This window comes from Cuculus canorus, chromosome 5, assembly GCF_017976375.1.
Source record: "Cuculus canorus isolate bCucCan1 chromosome 5, bCucCan1.pri, whole genome shotgun sequence".
In the NCBI taxonomy this organism is placed as follows: Eukaryota; Metazoa; Chordata; class Aves; order Cuculiformes; family Cuculidae; genus Cuculus; species Cuculus canorus.
In genome coordinates this window covers 46,119,406-46,139,751 of record NC_071405.1, presented here as the reverse complement: position 1 = coordinate 46,139,751, position 20,346 = coordinate 46,119,406, and the positions used below count along the sequence as shown (strand labels likewise).

Sequence of the window (20,346 nt, the reverse complement as noted above, 5' to 3'; positions counted from 1 at the left end):
CCTTGAGGGAAAGCTACCATCAACATCCTGAAGTATGTCTGTTTTCATAATACAAGTTGGAAACACAAAGTCAGTTCGCAGTCCTTACTATTTTCAAGAGATTTTTAGGGCAAGATGATTGTTGCCAGATCCTCTTATTCTACATTTTTAACCTTGCTAGAGCTGTTAACAAGCCCAGTGATACCACATCTTGTCTAAGATTTGATCTAGGCCATAAAATTAATTTTTATAGTAGCCAAATCATAATGTGTTGATAACTGCTTTGAGCTTCAAACCATCAAGCTGAAGGTGGGCTGAACAGGAGATCAAGTGAAGAGGCTGGATACCTCCCAGATCTACAAACATGCTTTTAAGTAAGTTTGTTGCCCATCTGAAGACCTGAAATCATTGCTTGTCTATTGACACATTACAGTTCCTTTTACAGAACAGCTGCACTCCCAGCACTGGCACCCTAACATTTCGGTAGCATGTCTATCATTTTTCTGCCAAAATGATAGGCCAAAGTGCCTGCAAGAGCAACATGCTAATCCACAAGACCACCTTTCCTCAGGTGCCTATGACTGTTCTGCAACAAAACCCTGGCATCTTTGCAAGCTGAGGGAGCTGTAAGACATATTGATTAAAATCTACTTGTACCAGCTGCCTGGACCTCTCTCAATGCCTATTTTACACTGCTTGAATTGGAAAGCTCCCATCTCAGTGAAGTAGTAAGTCCCTCTCAGAAGTTACTGTGCTTCTGAATGAGACTGGGACTATTTACAACAATGCCTGTATTATTAACTGTATTATGTTCTTCAAATGAAGTGTTCAGTAATAAATTTTACAAATGACAGGCTGGCCTGGGAGGCAGCAGAGACCATGGAGTCCACATGCTGTTGAAATAAGTGAACAAATGATCTTACCTGTTATCCGTAATATCAGTACCAACTAATATGAACCTCTGTATGAACTATAGCTCACCTTACCTTTTAGTTTCTATGGAGATGGACCACTTTTTTTTTCTCGACAAGAACCCTCTCAAATAATCTTATGAAGAGAGAAAAAGTGAAAGAAGAAGCAGCCCAGACTTAATCAGGGAATGGAGCAACAAAAGAAAGAAGGAATTCACAGCTGACAAAACATTTCCATCCAGCAAGTGTTATAAAACAGGGATATTAAAGCACTAAGTATGTGCAGGCAAAGCCTTTGTTGAATAAAACATTCATTGATACTTTTCTTGGATCCTTCCTGAAGTTTGTTTCTATTTAGTCTGCTTCTGAGTATTAAAATTCCTGCTGCCCGCTGAATCTGGGCTAAACTGAAGCACAACAATTACAAATCGGGCTTCAGTTTACAGACTGAGTCAATAAAGAGTCAGAGAGACACAATAAAAAGAAACTTATGCATCCAGGATCAGGCTACAAAGGCTTAGGATGATACCACAGTATTTGGGAAATTCAAAATTTCAATTTGTCACAAATAAAGGGCTGGTTACAAGCTCCACATGGAATGGGATTTTCTGGAAGCTATTTGTTTCATAAATTAGGTTTTGTGGTATTTCATGCAAATTTAGAGTTTGTCTCTTGCACTTGGCTGTCAGTTTTAATACCTACCTTGCACTGCGACTAAATCATGCAAACACCAGCAATGGGCCATAGTGTTTACCATTGCAGTCAGTTCCCTTCCAACTTTGTCTCACCTATACTGAAATCCACACAAAATATCATTACAAAATTTAAATTATCTCTTAAAATTTAATTTTAATAAGCCAATCTTTTGAACTGTTTTCCACTAGTTTCATGTGTGGTCAGATTTTTCGGTTTTAACACACTACCAATTTTTATACATGCAATTTATATATGTCACAGAGGAAAGAACAGAGACTTTTGCAACCATGTATGCTTTTAAATCTGTTTGGGAATACTGGGTTGTCTCTAAACCCTAATGCAAATTCAATGAAAATACACATAAAAATAAAAAAAGGAGATATCCACATTGCAACAGTACAGTGTAGGAACACAGGGCAGGAACCAACTTCAGGACACTTGTGGCAGATTTGGTTTATAACTTGACCATAATAGTACTGTTTACTAAACTGCAGAGCTAGAATTGTAGGAACATTACTGAAGCCAACAGCCTCTCTCTAAAGCAACAGAGAGACTGTAGACTCACAACAATAAAGCCCCCTTTTCCTAGGCAAAAGGGTTAAAGCTAATAAGGTATTGAGCAAACTTAGAAGGAAAGGAAAAAAAGGTTCGTAAAAGGAAAGAGAAGTTGAATTAAAATATACAGCATTCTTTTCTTGGTGTTAAAGCTTTCTACACTAAAAGTACAAAATGGAGGAGAAACTAAAGGAAGAAGCGTTGTGAAGACACGTCTAGATAAAATGCAATTAAGAGAATAAATTAAATACAGTACTAGAGCTCAACAAATTTACTTGGTTGTTGAAAACTGTTAAGGAGGAGGAATTCCCTTCCAAATGAGTGAATGCCTGTTGTAGAGCAGGAAATCCCCCCAGCAACACACAGGCAGGCTCCAGTAGTACACCCAGAGCAGCTGATGTGAATAATTAACAACTGTTGGCTAATTTGAGGCATAGGGAGAGATCTTATAGTAATAAGAGGAAATTTCCTAGATGAAGATCATTAACTACAGAACAGGAACAGAAATTTCCAAATGCTACAAGTGCTGGAAAGAGCAATTAATATACACGACTCACGTGGATAATCCAAGCAATTATATCATCCAATCTCAAAACTCAGGCACACACTTTGATTAATACACCACATTCCAGACTAAGGAAAAAGTCCATTCGTATTACTCCCATGCTGGAAACCAAAGTATAGCTGGGATGGGATTAAAGGAACAGCTGGGAAGTCTACCATGGCAGCTACAGGAACAACAAATAATTACTGCTGTGAATGATAACAGAATTACTTGATTTGCTGCTAAATTGTCATTGTTCAAGCTTTTAAACTGACACTTGCCCCACCACATACAAACTTTTGTAAGATCTGTAACATTTAGTTACAAGTGGTAAGGAGAAAGGAGTGTGGGAACTTGGTCTCAAAAATTCCTCCCATTTTCAGAGAGAAATCCTGGGGTTCCTGTCTCCCTTCATTCAAATTAATCCATCCCTGTTTATGACTAAAATGTATCTTCATAAACCCACAGCTTCAGGGTCACTTCAAATTGCAGCATGCTAGCAAAGATATTATCCATCAAGGAGAGCACACCTTGAAGTGTTCCATGTCAAAGTTGGGTCAATACTTTTTTCAGTAGGGGGTCACATTCCTGTTCACAAGGTCACAGCCTGCAGAGTGACCCTTCTTGACTAAAAAGATCTTTATGCATTGGGTAGTATTTAACAGAAACCAAACCCATATCACACTGGAGCTTTCCACTAATGACAGTGCAATAAAGGAGGCCTTTGAAGTTCCTGGAGGAGTAGGAAGAGGTGCTAATTTAAAAGTTCCTGGAGGAGCAGGAAGAGGTGTTAATCTAAAAAGCTTGTTGCTATACCTAAGAGCAAAAGGAAAGCAAAGTATCAATAATTCACACTTCTATTCCACTTGTTATCATAGTATCTCAAAATGGTTTGCAAATATTAAATCTCACAACATCACCCTGAAGCAGACAGGCACAGACAAAGCTCTACTCCTATCAGCAAGGATGTCATTCTGGGAGCATTTAATTTACCCAATCTTCGATGGGAAGCCAAGCACATTAAACAGTATAATCCTCACTTTGAAAGACAGGTACATCAGCACTGTCCACTTACAGATAGCAAAATTGCAAGTCAGGGAGGCTCTGAGCTGCCAAAGGGTAAAGGCAATCACATACATTCCCCATAATCAGCTTCTCACTTTGGAAACTCCTCACATCCCCAACCCTGTACTTGGGCTCTTTTTTTTTTTTTTTTTTTAATATATATATATATAAATATATAATAAATATATAAATATTTTAAATATTATATATTTATATAATAATATATTTAAATATTATATTTATATATATAAAAATATAATAAAATATTTTATATATATTTTTTAATATATATATATATATATATATATATATATATATATATATAAAAGCCCACAAACCATAGCTGCTCTGATCCTAATGAGAAAAGCTTCCTTCTTTGTTTGGGCATCTTTCATGCCTAGTATCAGACAGAATTACTTTACTTAACCCTCTTACTAATCTGACTTTTCCAGAAGAACAAAGATAAAGACAAAAGTAATAGCTCCATGAAATACAGCTCTCTTCTGCTGACCCTGACAAGTCACTTCCAAAAACAGACTGTCATGACAACAACCTGGAGGCAATCCAGCCAATTAATTTAACCTTCATTTAATTAAGCTTCAGAAGCAAAAAAAAAAAAAAAAACCAAACAAAAAATCACCAACGAGAAGAAACCTCACCACCCACTCATTGGGCTGCCTTAGGCCTGTAGTGAAAAACAACCCAGCCCCTGGCACAGGGGCGATGGCATTGCTGCTCCGGTAATAGACATGCACCAGTCCCTCACCAGCCCTTTCCTCCCCTCACAGAGGGTAGGGACACGCCAGACCCCTCTCTCTGAGGTTCTGATCTGAGCAGAGCTATGTTCCCAGTCTGCAAGGTAGCCCAACTAGCAGCAGGTTACCAGGATGACCTCTTTAGCCCTTGCACATGGAGCCAAAGGAAAGAGTTCAATAGGTCACACAGAGGAATGGCACGGAAAATTGTCACATACTATTGCCATAAACCTTGTTTTTTGGCACTGCTGTTTTCCCTCTTCCCCTGGGAGCTGTCACGAATATTTATCACCGTATTAAGCTCACAATTACTTTCTCTTCCACAAAGGATTAAATCATAAGTGCAGCTAGATATTAAATTCATTATACTTCAATTTCCCTAATCTCCCCTTCTTTCGTATCCAGCTTAATCTCTCTTCATTTGTCCTGGTTTCTGTGGGCCTAAGCACATTATATATCTTCCCTGCAAACATCCATCTCCCATTTTTTGCCTATTCTGATCTCTCAAGAGCAACTCCAACATGAAAATGTATAGCAGTTGATGCTCAACGCACATCATTTGTTAACCTCCAGTCATTCATACATCATGTTTTATAAAATACTATGGCACTAAGTTACAGAAAACAAGACTGAGGAGCACTAGACTTCTAGCGCAAATTAAAAGAAGTCAGATTGCGTTACGAGGTTATTACAAGACTCAATACACAACAAACAAAAATTTTCTTCCTTGTCCTCATCCTTTTCTCTAAATACAGAAACAACCAAGGGTACGAATAAATTCCTTCACTGTAAATCTGTCTTGCAGTGAAACATGCCTTTCAGAAAGTAACTGAACAATGAAGATCTAAAGCTTTAAGCATATATAGATTCAGTCATCTGGTAAATAGACCATTGAATTACTTCAAGCTGAAGTTTTACTACTGACCCTCTGGGTCCAATCCGTCTCACATAGAAGTCGCTAAATAGATTCCCAGGAACTTCAGTGAGAATTGGACCACAGACTATAAGCACTTCCTGCAAAAGTGCATTTTTACTAAGCTGAAAAAGATACTAGTCCTTTGGACACTGAGAACAAAGTGCATGCACACACATACATTCTACGTGTTTCATGCTTCTGCAGAATTAGGAAACCACAGCTCCAGTCAACAGAAGGCAAGCTAAAGAATTGTGTTTTCTACTGAGCGTGTTCCACATTTATTTGAGTTGGTATAATATTGCAGAATAAAATAAAACCCCTGTGCCTACCTTGAGGGTTTTCGCAACTTTCTTCATCACTGTTATCTTGACAGTTATTTTGACTGTCGCATACAAAGCTTTTATCGATGCAAAGACCATTTTTACAGTGGAATCGGGCAGTAGAGCAAAGCAAGGGATTTGCTGCTGTGAAGAGAGGAAGTGGGATCTTTCATTAGAAATTCTCTTACCCAGGCAGTGAAATAGGCATTAAGCAACCAGCAACAACAGGTTTACAACTCAACAGTTGGTCAGTCTGCTGAATACATGGGCGTAACTTGGCAATCAAAGCAATCTTGTCTCTCTAAGCTGAAATTTCCACTTCATGAAAGATCCATTACAATTAGCAGAAATTTAGTCCACCCACAGTTGCAATAAGCCTTCTGTTCACTTTCACAACAGCTCCTATCACAATCACTGTTCGCTGCTCAGCATCTGGTCACATTGAAGATATATGGAGGGCAGCACTGCCTACCATAAACACAGTTACCAAATAATTGCCTGTTACTTCCCATTACAACAAATCCAGTTTAGCCCAAGTTTCACATTATACGTCAACAACCATGGCTGAGAACTGCCAGGCAGTGGTTTATTTACCTCTGCTTCCATCTTTTTCCACCTTCCTGATTTTCCTCACTATTTTGACAAGATACAATGGCAATGTTGACATTTCTCAACTTCTGTGTGTTTGAACTTCAACTCCATTTTAAAGGCAATATGCAAGTTACAGTAGCACCCAGAAAATCCTTTCATGTAAGGCCCAGTGTTGCACACAGAGCGAAAACAAAACAGTATTTAAGCAGACTCAATTAGGCAGAGCAGTCTTCTCGCATATGCCAAACGCAGTAGTAAATACATGGTAAGATGCTATGTCTAGTTTCATTTAAAACTTAAAGCAGTGCAGTTTTCACCACTTCTCCTAGCAGATTACATCACAACTTTGATAGATCTCACTGTCAAGCAAGTTTCCTTGATATTCAACTTACTTTTCTCTTTTCTAATTTCATCCCTCCACTCTTGGCCGTAGAGCGGCATGCATATCTACATAATGCCGCCCTGAACGGTGTTTGCACCCTTCATACACAGGATATATAGCCTTATCTTCCAACACAGTCATCACCTAGCTGAGATATGCATAATTTAGCAATTTTTAATATCTCCTTATAAATCAATCTCTCTATCCATTAATAATTTTTGGTACTCTTCATTGAGCTCCTGCCAGTTTCTGGTATTAAAGTGACAAACTGAGTGTAATTTTTTCACTTCAAAATTTTTAAAAGGCTGTTTAGACGTCTTGTCTGCTTTAAAGTGCTTCTCTATTACAGTAACAAAAGGGATTACATTTCTGAAATACTAACTGGCTTCCTGTTTTTTATTTTTTGAAGTAAGAGCTGCCTTCATAGAGTCTTTAAAAAAAAAAAAAAAATCACAAAACTTAGTCTGCTGTACATATAACCTGCAGTACATATAACAAAACATTCCCAATTCCCCCAGCTTCCCAACAACATGTTTATCATGTTCATGGTAAATCTCCTTTGGTCTGAAATTGTTGCACACTTGTACAGCACGTTGACTTCCCAGGTTACTTTTGGGGCCCAAAGTGTTGTTCCTCAAGATAAGCAAAGCAGTGACTAAGCTGTAAGGTCCCATTGGAGGTACACACTACAAGCTAATTCATAACCAGCTCCACAAACTGGTACATTTTCAGTTGAGACCTGCCACTTGTCAGTCTAAGAATACCCTAAAGGATATTCAAAGCATTTTTGTCAGAATTTCTTCCTAGTCTGCTTGATTAAGCATAACCCAAAGTTATTTCACTAGCCTTCAATTTTCTTTCTGTAGCTTAACTTGCTACACAGAGGTCTCATCTCCCTGCCACAGTTCCCCCAAGGCCAGACTCAACAACAGATAGCACCTTAAGAGATGTTCATGCTGTGGGGTAAAGCACAAGAACAAGAAAGGCAAGAAGCAGAGATAGATCACTGTAAAGACTGCACCTTTTGTTATATTTGAAAGCTGGTGTTTGTCGTCTTCCTCCTGACATTTCAATGTCATTAAAAGGAAAAACTCAGCATGCTCCAGCAAGAGAATGAGCAAGTACTGGCTGCAAGCTTCCTCCTACACACCCATGCCTTTACCAGCTCCTAATAACTGCAACAGAACTGCTGGCTTGAACATAAACTTTCTTTACTGCTATGATATATCCCTGCTTGAGTTGCAGATACAAATGGATCTATGCAGCCACACATAGGGGCTTCAGCCCAGGTCAAGTAGTGTACTTCAGATGATCTTTCAGCTTCGACTTCCCTGCAAGCCGCTGAACAGCAGACTAAGCTAGTGCATTTGCAGGCATGTCTGACTTGAGAACCTCCTTCTCCTTCCAAGAACTTGTTTCACTAAGTTCTAAGTTCACTAAGTTCACTAAAGCAACCCTTTACTTGCTTGTTTGATGTTTGAAAACATGTAAAAACAGAGAAATGTGCTGACAAACAAATAACTCATATTCTTCATTGACAAGAAACAGGCAAATAAAAATTTAAAGTCATATTTTATATTGTCCAATTTGAGTTATATTTGAGTATAGAGAACTTGTTCAAAACAAACATGCAGCTCAAATCTCATTTCAAAGTAACAAAAGGGGCTTGAAGTACCATACAGGCATTATAAACAAAACAAGTCTGAGCTGTACCTTAGGGAAAAAAAAAAAGGACAGTCATTTACAAAGTGTGAAAACCATAAGGATCATCTGGGTTGTAACTGACAGGAAGAATATTTTGACTTAGAAACTAAAGCCTAGTGAATGCTTACTTACTAAGTAGTATTAATTAGTTGAAAGAAAAAGAAGCACCCTCATGGGCAAGCAGGCTCATACTTACTGCAGTTTTCTTCATCGCTGCCATCTGGACAGTCCTCAAAGCCGTTGCACCGGAAGCGGCCAATGATGCAGTGGATCCCACTAGCACAGGGGAAGAACGTGGCACCACATTTCGATTTGGCTTTTGCTGGAAGATACATACAGAAAGGGGGCAAAGATAAGGGAAACTATTTACAAAGGTCAGAGATACTTCTGTAGCAGTACAGGCTTGGGTGCTCTACTGGTGGCACCAATGTTGGGCACCTTCCAGGCTCCCTGCTGGGAAGCTATGGCCTGCTTTCAACTGCTTCAAGTTTGCTGTGAGAATTCACTTGCTCAGGCTGACTTTTTCCCAGTTTGCACGACTTCCAGAATGACTGAAACATTAAAACAAAAGAAGTCAAATGACTTCTCAAAAGAAATTTACACTGTTGAATGCTTTGGCGTACAGGTTTGTAATATCAGCAAGCAGGTACTCCTTGTTGTAAGTCCACAAACACTAAATAGCAGCAGAAGGCAGGATTTTGAACACAACTAAGCTTCCCTTGCTTGCTCAGAAAAGCTCAGCGAGGAGACCACTGCAGACAGAGATAATGGACATGGCGGCAATTTCAGAGAATTTGGATGCAAATTTGGGCTAAGACTGGCATAGAAAGAGTAAGGAAACATCTGGAGAAGGAAGGGAGGAACAGAGAGATAGCAAGTCAGTGTCTTTGTGAGAATAAGAAACACAAGAGACCTTCATTAGAAGTATTTTTCAGGCTGCAGAAGTCAAACTCCATAAAGAAAATGTTATAACGAACACTGCCTTTATTCAGCACAATTCACATAAAATTGGTCGCAAAAGAAACATGAGTTATATAAATTGCATGCCTTGCTGCACTCCTCTCCATCATGCATGGTACAGTTCTTCAGGATAGAAAATACATCTATTTTATAGTACCAGCACAGCTACTCATATAACACTAAATACTAACAATAGGATCAAAATGTGTTTAACAAATTATTACAGACTCTCTTTATGATGTCAAGTACTTCACATTTTTTACTTCACTGCACAGCACCTCTTCACAGCAAGAAGAGAGAACACTGCCCTCAGCTAGAGTGATGCAGATGCTTCCACTATAATGCTCAAAGCAAGCATCATTTAAGTCTTGTGGTATCACCAGCTTAGAACTAAAACAATCCCAAAGTAAAAAAAAAAAAAAAAAAAAAAAAAAATAATATGTGGTTAGATTTTTCTCCCTTTTGCTTTTCCAAAGTAGCTTTTTCAACTAGAACATGATACAATGGACAATATCACAGGATGCTGAACTCTTCAGAAAGTCCATTTTAAAGCAAAACCAGACACTGTGGAAAGAGCATGCTGGTAACTGCAGGAAGATGTGTACAGTGCAATGTGAACATATGGTAACACCACACACAGACCACTGATGGGAGAACACCATAGAAGAAGCCAGCTTCATAATGTGCAGTCCTTTCGAGTAAATGTTTCCTACTCCTACACCAAATCTACAAGAAGTATTTACAGCTCCCAGGTTTTGAGTTGAGATAGATCTGAAGATCACAGTGACAGGCAGTCTTTTAATGCTTGGACAGTCAAAGGCACTTCCCTGAAAATGACTGATTCCGGTGACTCTGAGAAATATCTGGGTCTGCAAATTGACCCATGGACAGGAACATCAAAGCCAGAGTTTAAAGGCAAAATTACAGAATGGATAGATCAGACTGATAAGGTGCCTTTAAAACCATTTCAGAAGGTTGACATCTTGAAAGGATATGCAATTACCTGACTGATTTACTTGGCTGATCAAGCAGGTGTGAAAGTCAAGTAATTTGAAACCCCTGACTTGGAAATCAAATCTGCTGTCAAGGGTTGGCTCCATCTTCGCTTAAATACCTGTGATGCCATCCCACACTCCAGCACTCAGGATGGCAGGTTGGCCATTGTTAATTAGTGCTAATTCCCAGTATACAAGCCTGAAGACTGCATCATAGTGCACAATCTTTGGATGACTTGATTAAGGGTTCTTTAAGAAAAGAAGGTATTGACAAGGAATATGAGCAGCTACAGGTTATAGCTGGTGGTGATAAGATAAAGATTCCATCTACCAGGGACCAGAGATCTACAATGGTAAATTCAGATATAGCAGGTGGGGATGAACCAATCTCAAAATGGGAAACTTCTACTTCTAAAACCATCTTTCCAAGATCTTGTAGGTCTTCTCAGAGCCCTCCAGGCTGAACAATGGCAACCCTCTCACAGCCTGTCCTCGTATGAGGTGTGCTCCAGCCCTCCGATTATCCTTGTAGCCCTAGTCTGGACCCATTCCAACAGCTCCATATCCTTCTTATGCTGAGGATTCCAGAATAGGACACAGTACTCCAGGTGAGGTATCACAAGAGGGGCATCGAGGAGCAGAATCACCTCTCTCAACCCGCTGGCCAGCTTCTTTTGATGCAACCCAGAACATGGTTGACCGCCTGAGCTGCGTGCGCACACTGCCAGCTCATATCAAGCTTCTCATCAATAAGCACCCCGAAGTCCTTCTCCGCAGGGCTGCTCTCCATCACATCATCCCTCATCCTGTATTGAAACCATGGTTTGCCCCGATCCAGGTGTAGGATCTTGCACTTGGCCTTGTTGAACCTCATGAAGTTCTCAGAGGCCCACTTCTCCAGCTTGTCCAGGTCTCTTTGGATGACATCCCGTCTTTCCGGTGTGGCAACTACACCACTCAGCTTGGTGTCATCTGCAAACTTGCTGATGTTGCACTCAATCTCGCTGCCTATATCATCAATGACGATGTTAAACAGCACTGGTCCCACTACAGACACCTGAGGGACATCACTTGTCACGGATCTCCATATGGACATTGAGCCACTGACCACTACTCTCTGAATGTGACTATCCAACCAATTCCTTATCCACCAAACAGTCCACCCATCAAACCCATACCTCCAATTTAGAGAGAAGGATTTTGTGGGGGACCGTGTCAAAAGCTCTGCAGAAGTCTAGATAGATCACATCTGTTGTTTTTCCCGTGTCCACTGCTGTGATTACCATATCATGAAAACCACTAGGTTGGTCATACAGGCCCTGGTGAAGCCATGCTCACTGCCACTAATCACTTCCATGTCCTCCATGTGCTTTAGCATAGCTTCTAGGAGGATCTGTTCCACGACCTTCCCAGGCACGGAGGTGAGGCTGACAGGTCAGTAGTTCCCAGAGTCATCTTTCCTACCCTTTCTAGAAACAGGCACAATGTTACTCTTCTTCCAGTCACCAGAGTCTTCTCCTGGCTGCCATAACTTTTCAAATAATATGGAGAGTCGCTTGGCAACCACACCAACCAATTCGCTCAGGACTCTGGGACGCACCTCATCAGGTCTCATATTTGTTCAGGTTCCTTAGGTGGTCATTAACATGATCCTCTCCTCATGAATCTCCAGTGCGAGTTGTTTTACCCCGGTCTCCATCTTGCTGTCCCATGACCCAGGAGGGGTGAGGAGAGGGGTTATCAGTGAGGACTGAGGCAAAAATGTTGTTGAGTACCTCAGTCTTCTCCTCATCTGTTGAAGTGAGGTCACCATTTTCATTCATCAGTAGGGGTACACTTTCTTTAGCCTTCCTTTTCTGACCAACATACCTGTACAAGCCCTTCTTGTTAGTCTTCACTTTTCTTGCCAAGTTCAGCCCCAGCTGCGCCTTGGCCTTTGTTGGGACAGGATTTGTCTAGCTTCAAGAAAACCCCCAGCACAGATCAGTTGATAAAAGCAGACGTGCCGGAACTTGTCGGCCACAGGCCCTGGGAGGGAGTGAGATAAGAACTTTAACAAAGATTGCTGGCTTGATCGCGGGTACTTGTTGAATGGCCGGAAACTGTCGTTAAGTGAGGCAAATGTTTAGAGAGAAGACCCTTTTGTATTAGCCAATAATGAGCTTGCTTTTTGCAATATGTATGAGCCTTAATTATCTGTAACTAGTAGTATAAATATATGTTAGCTGCGCAATAAAGACGACATTTTGCTTGCATCAAGCTGCGTCCCGTCTCTCAATCGCAGCAGGCCTTCCTGACCCTATCCCTACAAAACGAGGCAGCATACCTATACTCTTTCCAGGTTCCCTGTCCCTGCTTGTACTGCCTGTGAAGTTGCCTCTTGTTCTAGAGTTTAACCAGCAGGTCTCAACTCAGCCATGCTGGGTCTCTTCCCTTCTCTGCCTGATTTCCTACACCTGGGGACTGAGTGCTCTTGCGCTTTATGGAAAGCATCCTTAAGTATTTGCCAGCTCTGTTCTGCTCCCTTGTCCCCAAGGACCATGTCCTGGGGGGAGGGGGTCCTACTGAGTAACTACTTGAAAAGCTGGAAGTCTGCTTTAGATATCCCAGTAAAATTTGAAGAGCTGTGAGCCACTATACTGGTAGAATGCTTAAAGGGAAGACATGCATTTATAACAGGTTGAGTTTCTCTTAGAGAAGCCAGCACACAGTCTTGCTAACAAAACTTTAGGGAAGAAGCTTTCTGACGCAATCATTACAGTTGAGACAGCTAGTCCACACCTCCAACATTTCACACCTAGTTGCAGTGAACAAGGCACTGCTTATTGCATGCAACAGGTGCACAAGTAACACACAACAGGCACCCTGCACAACGCTGCCAATAGGACAACTCTACAAACATTTTAAAATATTTCTCAATTATTTTCCATTCTGGAGTGAAGGAAATGGGATGTAGCAGATCCAACAGCAGACATTTTGCGACACCCTGCAGCTAGAAGTAAACTGCATAGCATTTTAGCATCAGTATCTTTGAACCCATTTTTTACCTTAGAATTCCTCCAGGCAGCATTCATGAAAAATAACTTCATGCTGCTTCACATCCACAAATCTCAGTCCAACACTTACTGGTCACAAGTGGTGTTCCCCAGGGCTCATTGCTGGGTCCAGTTCTGTTCAATATCTTTATCAATGATCTGGATGAAAGGATTGAATGTACCATTAGTAAGTTTGCAGATGACATAAAGCTGGGAGGAAGTGTCGATCTGCTAGAGGGTTGGGAAGCACAACAGAGGGATGTGAACAGGCTGGATCAATGGACTGAGAACAACAGGATGAGGTTTAATAAGAGTCCTGCACTTGGGACACAACAACCCTGTGCAGTGCTACAAGCTTGGGGAAGAGTGGCTGGAAAGCTGTCTGGCAGAGAAACACCTAGAAGTGTTAGTTGACAGAGAGATGAATATGAGTCAGCAGTGGCCCAGGTGGCCAAGAAGGCCAATAGCATCTTGGCTAGTATCAGAAACAGGGTGGCCAGAAAGACCAAGGAAGTGATTGTCCCTATACTTGGTATTGGTAAGGTTGCACCTCAAATACTGTTTTCAGTTTTGGGCCCCTCACTACAAGAAAGATGTTGAGGTCCTGGAGTGTGCCCAGAGAAGAGCAATGAAACTGGTGAAGGGGCTGTGGAGAACAGACCTTATGGGAGGTGACTGAGGGAACTGGGATTGTTTAGCCTAGAGAAAAGAAGGCTGAGAGGTAACTTTATCACTGTCTACAACTACCTGAAAGGAGGTTGTAGAGAGGTGGGTGTCGGTCTCCCCTAAGTGACAGGGGATAGGACAAGAGGAAAAGGCCTCAAGTTGCACCAGTGGATGTTCAGATTGGTCATCAGGAAAAATTTCTTACCAAAAGAGTTCTTAGGCACTAGAAGAGGCTGCCCAGAGAGATAGTTGATTCGCCATCCCTGGAGGTATTTAAAAGACAAGTAGATGAAGTGCTTGGGGATGTGGTGTAGCAGTGGACAGGTACAGTTGGACTCAATGATCTTAAAGGTCTTTTCCAACCTAGTGATTCTATGAGTCTATGAACAATAGATGATGATTTATTCATTTAATCAAGATGTGATTATTTGCATGCTACAAGAGAATCTCTCCAGACAAACTGTTGTTTGTAGATGCTGCATTATTGCACAACCACAGGTATCTTCCTGACTTTGATAATGAACCATGTTAAACTTCCCTGCTGTTGTTAATTTATGTTGAGAGATGCCACAGCCATATCAGACAGCATTGTAAACCCAGTCTCTCGATACATGCAAGGCGAGGTGCAGCATTTCAGTAAAGGCACTACAAAAGAAGTTATAGGTAACCATCTTTTAAACTTGTCCCTACTCTTTGAAAACAGGTTGTAACTTCAATTTATAAAGAAGAGAAAGATGGGTTTTGCAACACTACATAACACAAGCAGGATGGCACCAGGTCCCTTTCACCCCAAGAACTGATACAAACCCTAACCCAGTTAATACTCCCAATTATTTTGGGTTAGTTAATTGCTGTTTGGTCCCTACAGTATTTTCAGTTCAGTTCCTAGTGGGAAAGCCAATGCTACCTGCAGTCATTCAGCTGCCTCAGGACAGAAGGCATTATTTGCTGGCTCACAGAGCTCTTCAACAGGGCTGCCTTACAGAATAATAGAGAAGTTTCACTTCCTCTGCTTGCTTTTTCCTATCTAGGAAAAAAGCTAGCACTTGAGTACTATTCCCAGTATAAAATCCACTCAACAGTCAACTATGTTAGAATTTCTCCAATTCAAAAAGACAAAAACCCATTTAATTTTGAGTTTTGATCAAAAAATGCAGCCAACTGCAGAGCATTCATTGCACCTACAAAAAAGCCCTTGGGTCATTCTTACCTTTTCTCAAGTGAAAGAGTTGCTAGTCAAACTGCTAATGTAAACTCAAAGCCTAAAAAATTCTTTATTTTAAAGGCAGCAACTTTCTTTTCTTTTACAGGTAGTGAAATTTGCCCCCCAAGAAACATCACTTGTTGCCTCCAACATAGTAAGCTATCACCTACTCACATGGGCAATATTTATGCTATCATTTACAGTAAGAAAGAAAGGACAACAGTAAAGTACAATGGAGTCTGCTGCCATGAAGAGTAAACTGCTTCCTTTGAAAAGGAGAAAAGACAAAGCACTTAAGAGTTGGACTACTATGGGTCAGTGGCCTTAATTTCGTGCCAGACAGTAAGGCCTTAAAGTAATCCTTCATGCTCTAGAAGTCTGTTTCAGCCCTTCAAAGTCATCACAAAGCAGATAAGATGCCAGAAGAGAGTGCATACAAAAAACCCTTGTTTTTCAGACATTCAGTAAAGTGAGAAACCACTAAAAGAAGTATTTTAGAAGGTACTACTCATTAAATAACCTGAGCAATAATATCATACAAAAGGACAAATTCTAAATCAGTTGTTACACTATGTAAGTTAAGCACAACTTCAAAGTTGTTGAGTTACTCAGGACACAGAACGCAGTACAGAATGCTGCCCTTGAGGGACTTCAGTAGAGTGGACAACCCTGTTCAAAGGACATCAGTGGTCCTGATGGGCTACAATCCCTTACCCCAACCTTCACTACTAGCTGCCTGCTCTGATTCCATCCAACTGCTAAACCTGTCTGATTTCAAGCTCTCCAATCCAGCTATTTACTGACCCTCATCTAGAGGAAATCATCAAGAGAGATTAAATAATTAGCACCTTAAAACCTTTATCTCCTTGCATATAAAGCTATACTAAATAGCAATTCCAATTGCTCTTACACATGTAAATTTCTGAAATTGAGATTCAAATGAAACATTCATCATGGTCACTTCATTATAAACCTTACTACAACTACTAAGTATTTAGTTGGTCAATCCTGAGTGCAAACAAGAGTTAACTCCAGCTTGACATTCCAAGTTTAAGAGCCATTGTTTAATATCCAGATTTACGAAATCTGATGTTTGTCACCTACCTGCAACAGATGCCAGGTCAATCAGGAGATAACAGGACAGCAAGAAAAACAGAAGGAAATTTAAAAGCACTCAGCCATCATAAGCTGTGAATAGAAGTCCAGAAGCCTTTCATGGGTATACGTATTTCTATCAGAATACTTAAAACTATTTTTATAGAGGAATTCCTAGCTTTCTGCTGTATATTCTAGTTATTTAGAAAAAAAAAGTGTTAATTTCATTAGCCTTTTACACAAATTATTACTGGATCATAAATAAGAACAGGACCACTGAAGTGTATTTGTACAGTTTTTAAGACTGTTGTTTGCACACCACCTGGCAACCTACCACATGATGACGCCTACTCCATCAACATGAATACACAAAATCTACTTTGACTGTAGCTTTTAATTGCCATGATCCTTCTTAGGTGCAACCTTTGGTAGAATGCTTCTCTCTTCCTTAGTTTTAACCCTACTGTCAGATTTTTCTCCTTCCATTTATTAATTCCACATACACCATAAGCAGTCAATAAAAAAACCCAAACCCTACTTATCAGTTTCCTTACAGACTTGTGCTTTCTCCACAGACCTTTAAAATGCACTAGATGGAGTGTAAGGTTGGGCACCACAAAGACAGTTAGTCCTGTTTTTAAATTCCCAGATTGTACTCTCAAAAAACCATAAGCCCCATGCTTCCACCATTTCACAGAGATTTTAGCAAGAACGCAGAGTTTTAAATTATCCAAGTTGCTGCAATTACACTAGTTATTTTAATATACTGCTTTTATATTTATCTCTATGCTTTTATCTTGTGCCTGTCAGTATTTGGTGGGTAGTTCAGTTATTTGTGTCGATTATGGACATATCCATTTGCAGCAGAGACTTGTCACAATCTCCAAAACTGCACACAGACAGTGACTTAAGTTCACAGCCACCTAAGCCTCTGGTGAGTACCATGAGCCATGACACAGCCACTCTACACACACTTCCCGAAGTAGAGGATCTAGATTTGATAAACTAAAGAATACAAGCCTAGCTCTAATACTTTTGAATGGTGTCAGAATTATAAGAAAATCCTCAAATGTGACAATGTGATTTTGATGCTAGAGATCCCTTTTCTGGTTGGTTTTTGTTTTTTAAATGACACATTACGAAAACACTTACTTGCAAGTAGTCATTATATACCTATTTATCTTTTCCAAAATGTGGTAAGCTTTTGATACAACACACACTTCACAGCTACAGTTCACACCACTATCGATTCTCTGTTGCTAGCTAGCAGCTTAAAGTTACCAGAAACCAGCCTTGGAAAATTCTCAAAGCTGAAAGTGCACCTGGCTAGCAGCAACAGACTGCAGCAGATGAGATGATTTCTAGTATGCAACCAGAACAGGATTTAGGAGCTATGCAATCAATACCTATAAACTTCACAGTTTGCACTAGCCTCAGGGAAAACTGAACAATACAATGGACTATTAAAACTACCCTAAAAGCACTGGGGTGTGGCACATTTAAAATTCGGGAGAAGCCACCTGGCTAGTTAACATCAGGAGATCTATCAATCAAGCTGGTCCTACTCAATCAGACCACAGTAGAAGGGGATAAAGTCCCTGTGGTGCATGAAAGGAATTTGTTGGGAAAAATTGGGTTTCTCCTGTTTCAGGCAAAAGCAAACCCATTTGACAAACTGCTTTTGCTCAAGGGCCTGGACACGGTGGGTAATGCTTTAGGATGGTGAAGTTCCACATGTACATCAAGGAAACTTGACTCTGGGTGAAAATGCTCAGTCTTAAACTGCATAATGTTAATTGCTACATAATACTAACAGTGTTCAGTAAGTGTCTATCAGGATAATGACCTAGCTTAACTGCATAGCATCCAACAGTCTCCTGAGGTCGACATCTCTAACCTGCAGCCTTAGACATGACAATGAACCCTCACACCATTCCTCGTGCCTTGAGATAGTGTTATAACAGATGGAGACCTACAATCACAAACTTAAACCTTCATGTAGATAAAACATAGATTAGTAATTTACATATTTTTTTTTTTTTATACAAGTAGTAGTGACCTGAACATAACATAAATGGTATGGAATGAGGGGCGGCACGTTCTGTTTTGAGCTAAAGTAGAATTGGTTTTCAAAGCTTTCAGCTAAGCCTCAAAGTAACTTCACTTTCTGAAAAGTTACTACATGTGTCCATCTCCAGAAGTGATAACTCCAGAAGTGATTACTTCAGAAGCGATTTATGATTATCACCAAAGTAATGGGGCACTGGTATGCAGAAAGTCCATCGCTTACATTTATTTCTATGGATACCAAGGTTACTTTTGAATTGGTAAAATGCCATAAGTCAAGAGGCAAAAAAACTCCATGGAGGAGTGGGCAGGACAGGTGACCCAAAACTGACCACAGAATTCCATTCCATTTCCGTCAGACTCAGTATAAACTGAGGGATCACAAGGGTCAGGCACTTTTCTTCCATAGTTCATGTGAAAACTCTGTTTGTCCTTTTGCCCCTGATTCTGGATCCATGCGTTCCTGAATCCAGTTCCTGAGTACAGCTCCTGTCTGCTGCTGACTTCAGTCCTGGACCTTTCCCTGTGCCTGCTCTGCAGCATCAGTGGTGACACAGAGTCAGTGGGGTGGTTGATTTTGTACATGTTTTATTACTTTCTTACTAATATTATTTTCCTTTTTATTATTATGGTTTCATTAAAGCTGTTTTAAGTTTTAGTTTCCAAATCCCAAGTCTTTCTCTCATGCATGCAACTTCCTCTAGTGGGCGCATCAAAGCACAGTATACTTGCCTTCACAGAAATACCAATAATTCTGTAACCAAACTCCTATTCACACACAAACATGTCGAAGCAAGGTTGAAAGGCTTTCCACGTGAACTAATTAGTCGATAAAGTATCACAGACAAAGCAACTTAAAGCAAGTCTCAGAGTAGTAATACACTTGGAACTCAGCCATCTCATGCTCCTAATGTAACTCCCATAGCTTTGTCTTCACTATCAGCAGCTCAGCTAATGCAAAGCAACACCACAGCAGAAAACAAAGAACTTGCTGCAAGGTACGTTTTAGATAGGAGGAAGTTAACAAAGCCTAGCCTCAAACAACTGGAAAAAATAAAGTTTTATATCTATAGCTATACACACACCCTCCAATCCTTGCAATGTTAGCATAAAACTTTCAAGCTTGGCTGTCCTCCCTGGAGATGCCTGACACGAGTAACATAACACAAGCTGGTACAATGACACAACCGGATGTGACACACACTTATACATTTTTGAATGTCAACTGTTTGTACTTTCCAGCTGTTGTTTCTGCAGTCAAGAAGAACGATTCCTGGGCTCCTACATTCCTCTCTACCAATCACTAAGCTCAGAGGATCTGAATGTTAATCACACTACAATTCTTCAAAAAGTGTTTGGTTCAGCTTCTACCTCATCACTGGAAACTGACCACATACTAGGAAAAAAAATGCTCCCAGTATGCTTATTCGAACCCTGGAACAGGTGCCCAGTGGGGCTTTGGACTCTTGAAATGGTGATTTGTAAATGGTGAGATGGAATGTCAACTGCCATGTGTTAAAACAAAATTAACAACTAAGATAACAATAAGGACCCTTATCTTCTTGTCACCCAGAACCGATGAGACTAACTGCTCAGATATGGCCAAGCTCTAGTGACTCCGGATGGGGTTAATTTTAATCCCATGGTTATGCAAAGAAGTTCCAGGAATAAGGTGTGCTTGTCATTTCATAGAAAAATTATGACCTTGAAGACACCTCTGTGTATATACAGTTCTCTGAAATCACTGTGCCACCATCAGGGAAGGAGGTGGAGAATTCAGGAGTTGAAGAAGAGGGTAGTGGTGGGAATGTGTTTTTAAGGGGATTTAGTTTTGTTTCTCAGTATCAGCTATAGTTTAATTGGTAATAAATTAGATGGACTTTTGGTCAAGTCTGTTCTTGTTCAG

General features: G+C 40.4%; 1 protein-coding gene across 13 annotated transcripts in view; it reads right to left on the bottom strand.

Annotated features, from left to right (window-relative positions):
• The window catches only part of LDLRAD3 (low density lipoprotein receptor class A domain containing 3), a 127,964-nt gene that overhangs the window by 72,030 nt on the left and 35,588 nt on the right, over positions 1-20,346 (bottom strand). For 11 of the 13 annotated variants that reach the window (XM_054066575.1, XM_054066574.1, XM_054066570.1 and 8 more), the window contains 2 exons: positions 8,615-8,740; positions 5,751-5,885 (listed from right to left, as the gene is read on the bottom strand). In XM_054066575.1, coding sequence (XP_053922550.1) covers positions 5,751-5,885; positions 8,615-8,740 — 261 coding nt within the window. The remainder of the gene's footprint in view (positions 1-5,750; positions 5,886-8,614; positions 8,741-20,346) is intronic. The other 2 variants (XM_054066572.1, XM_054066573.1) reach the window with 1 other exon arrangement.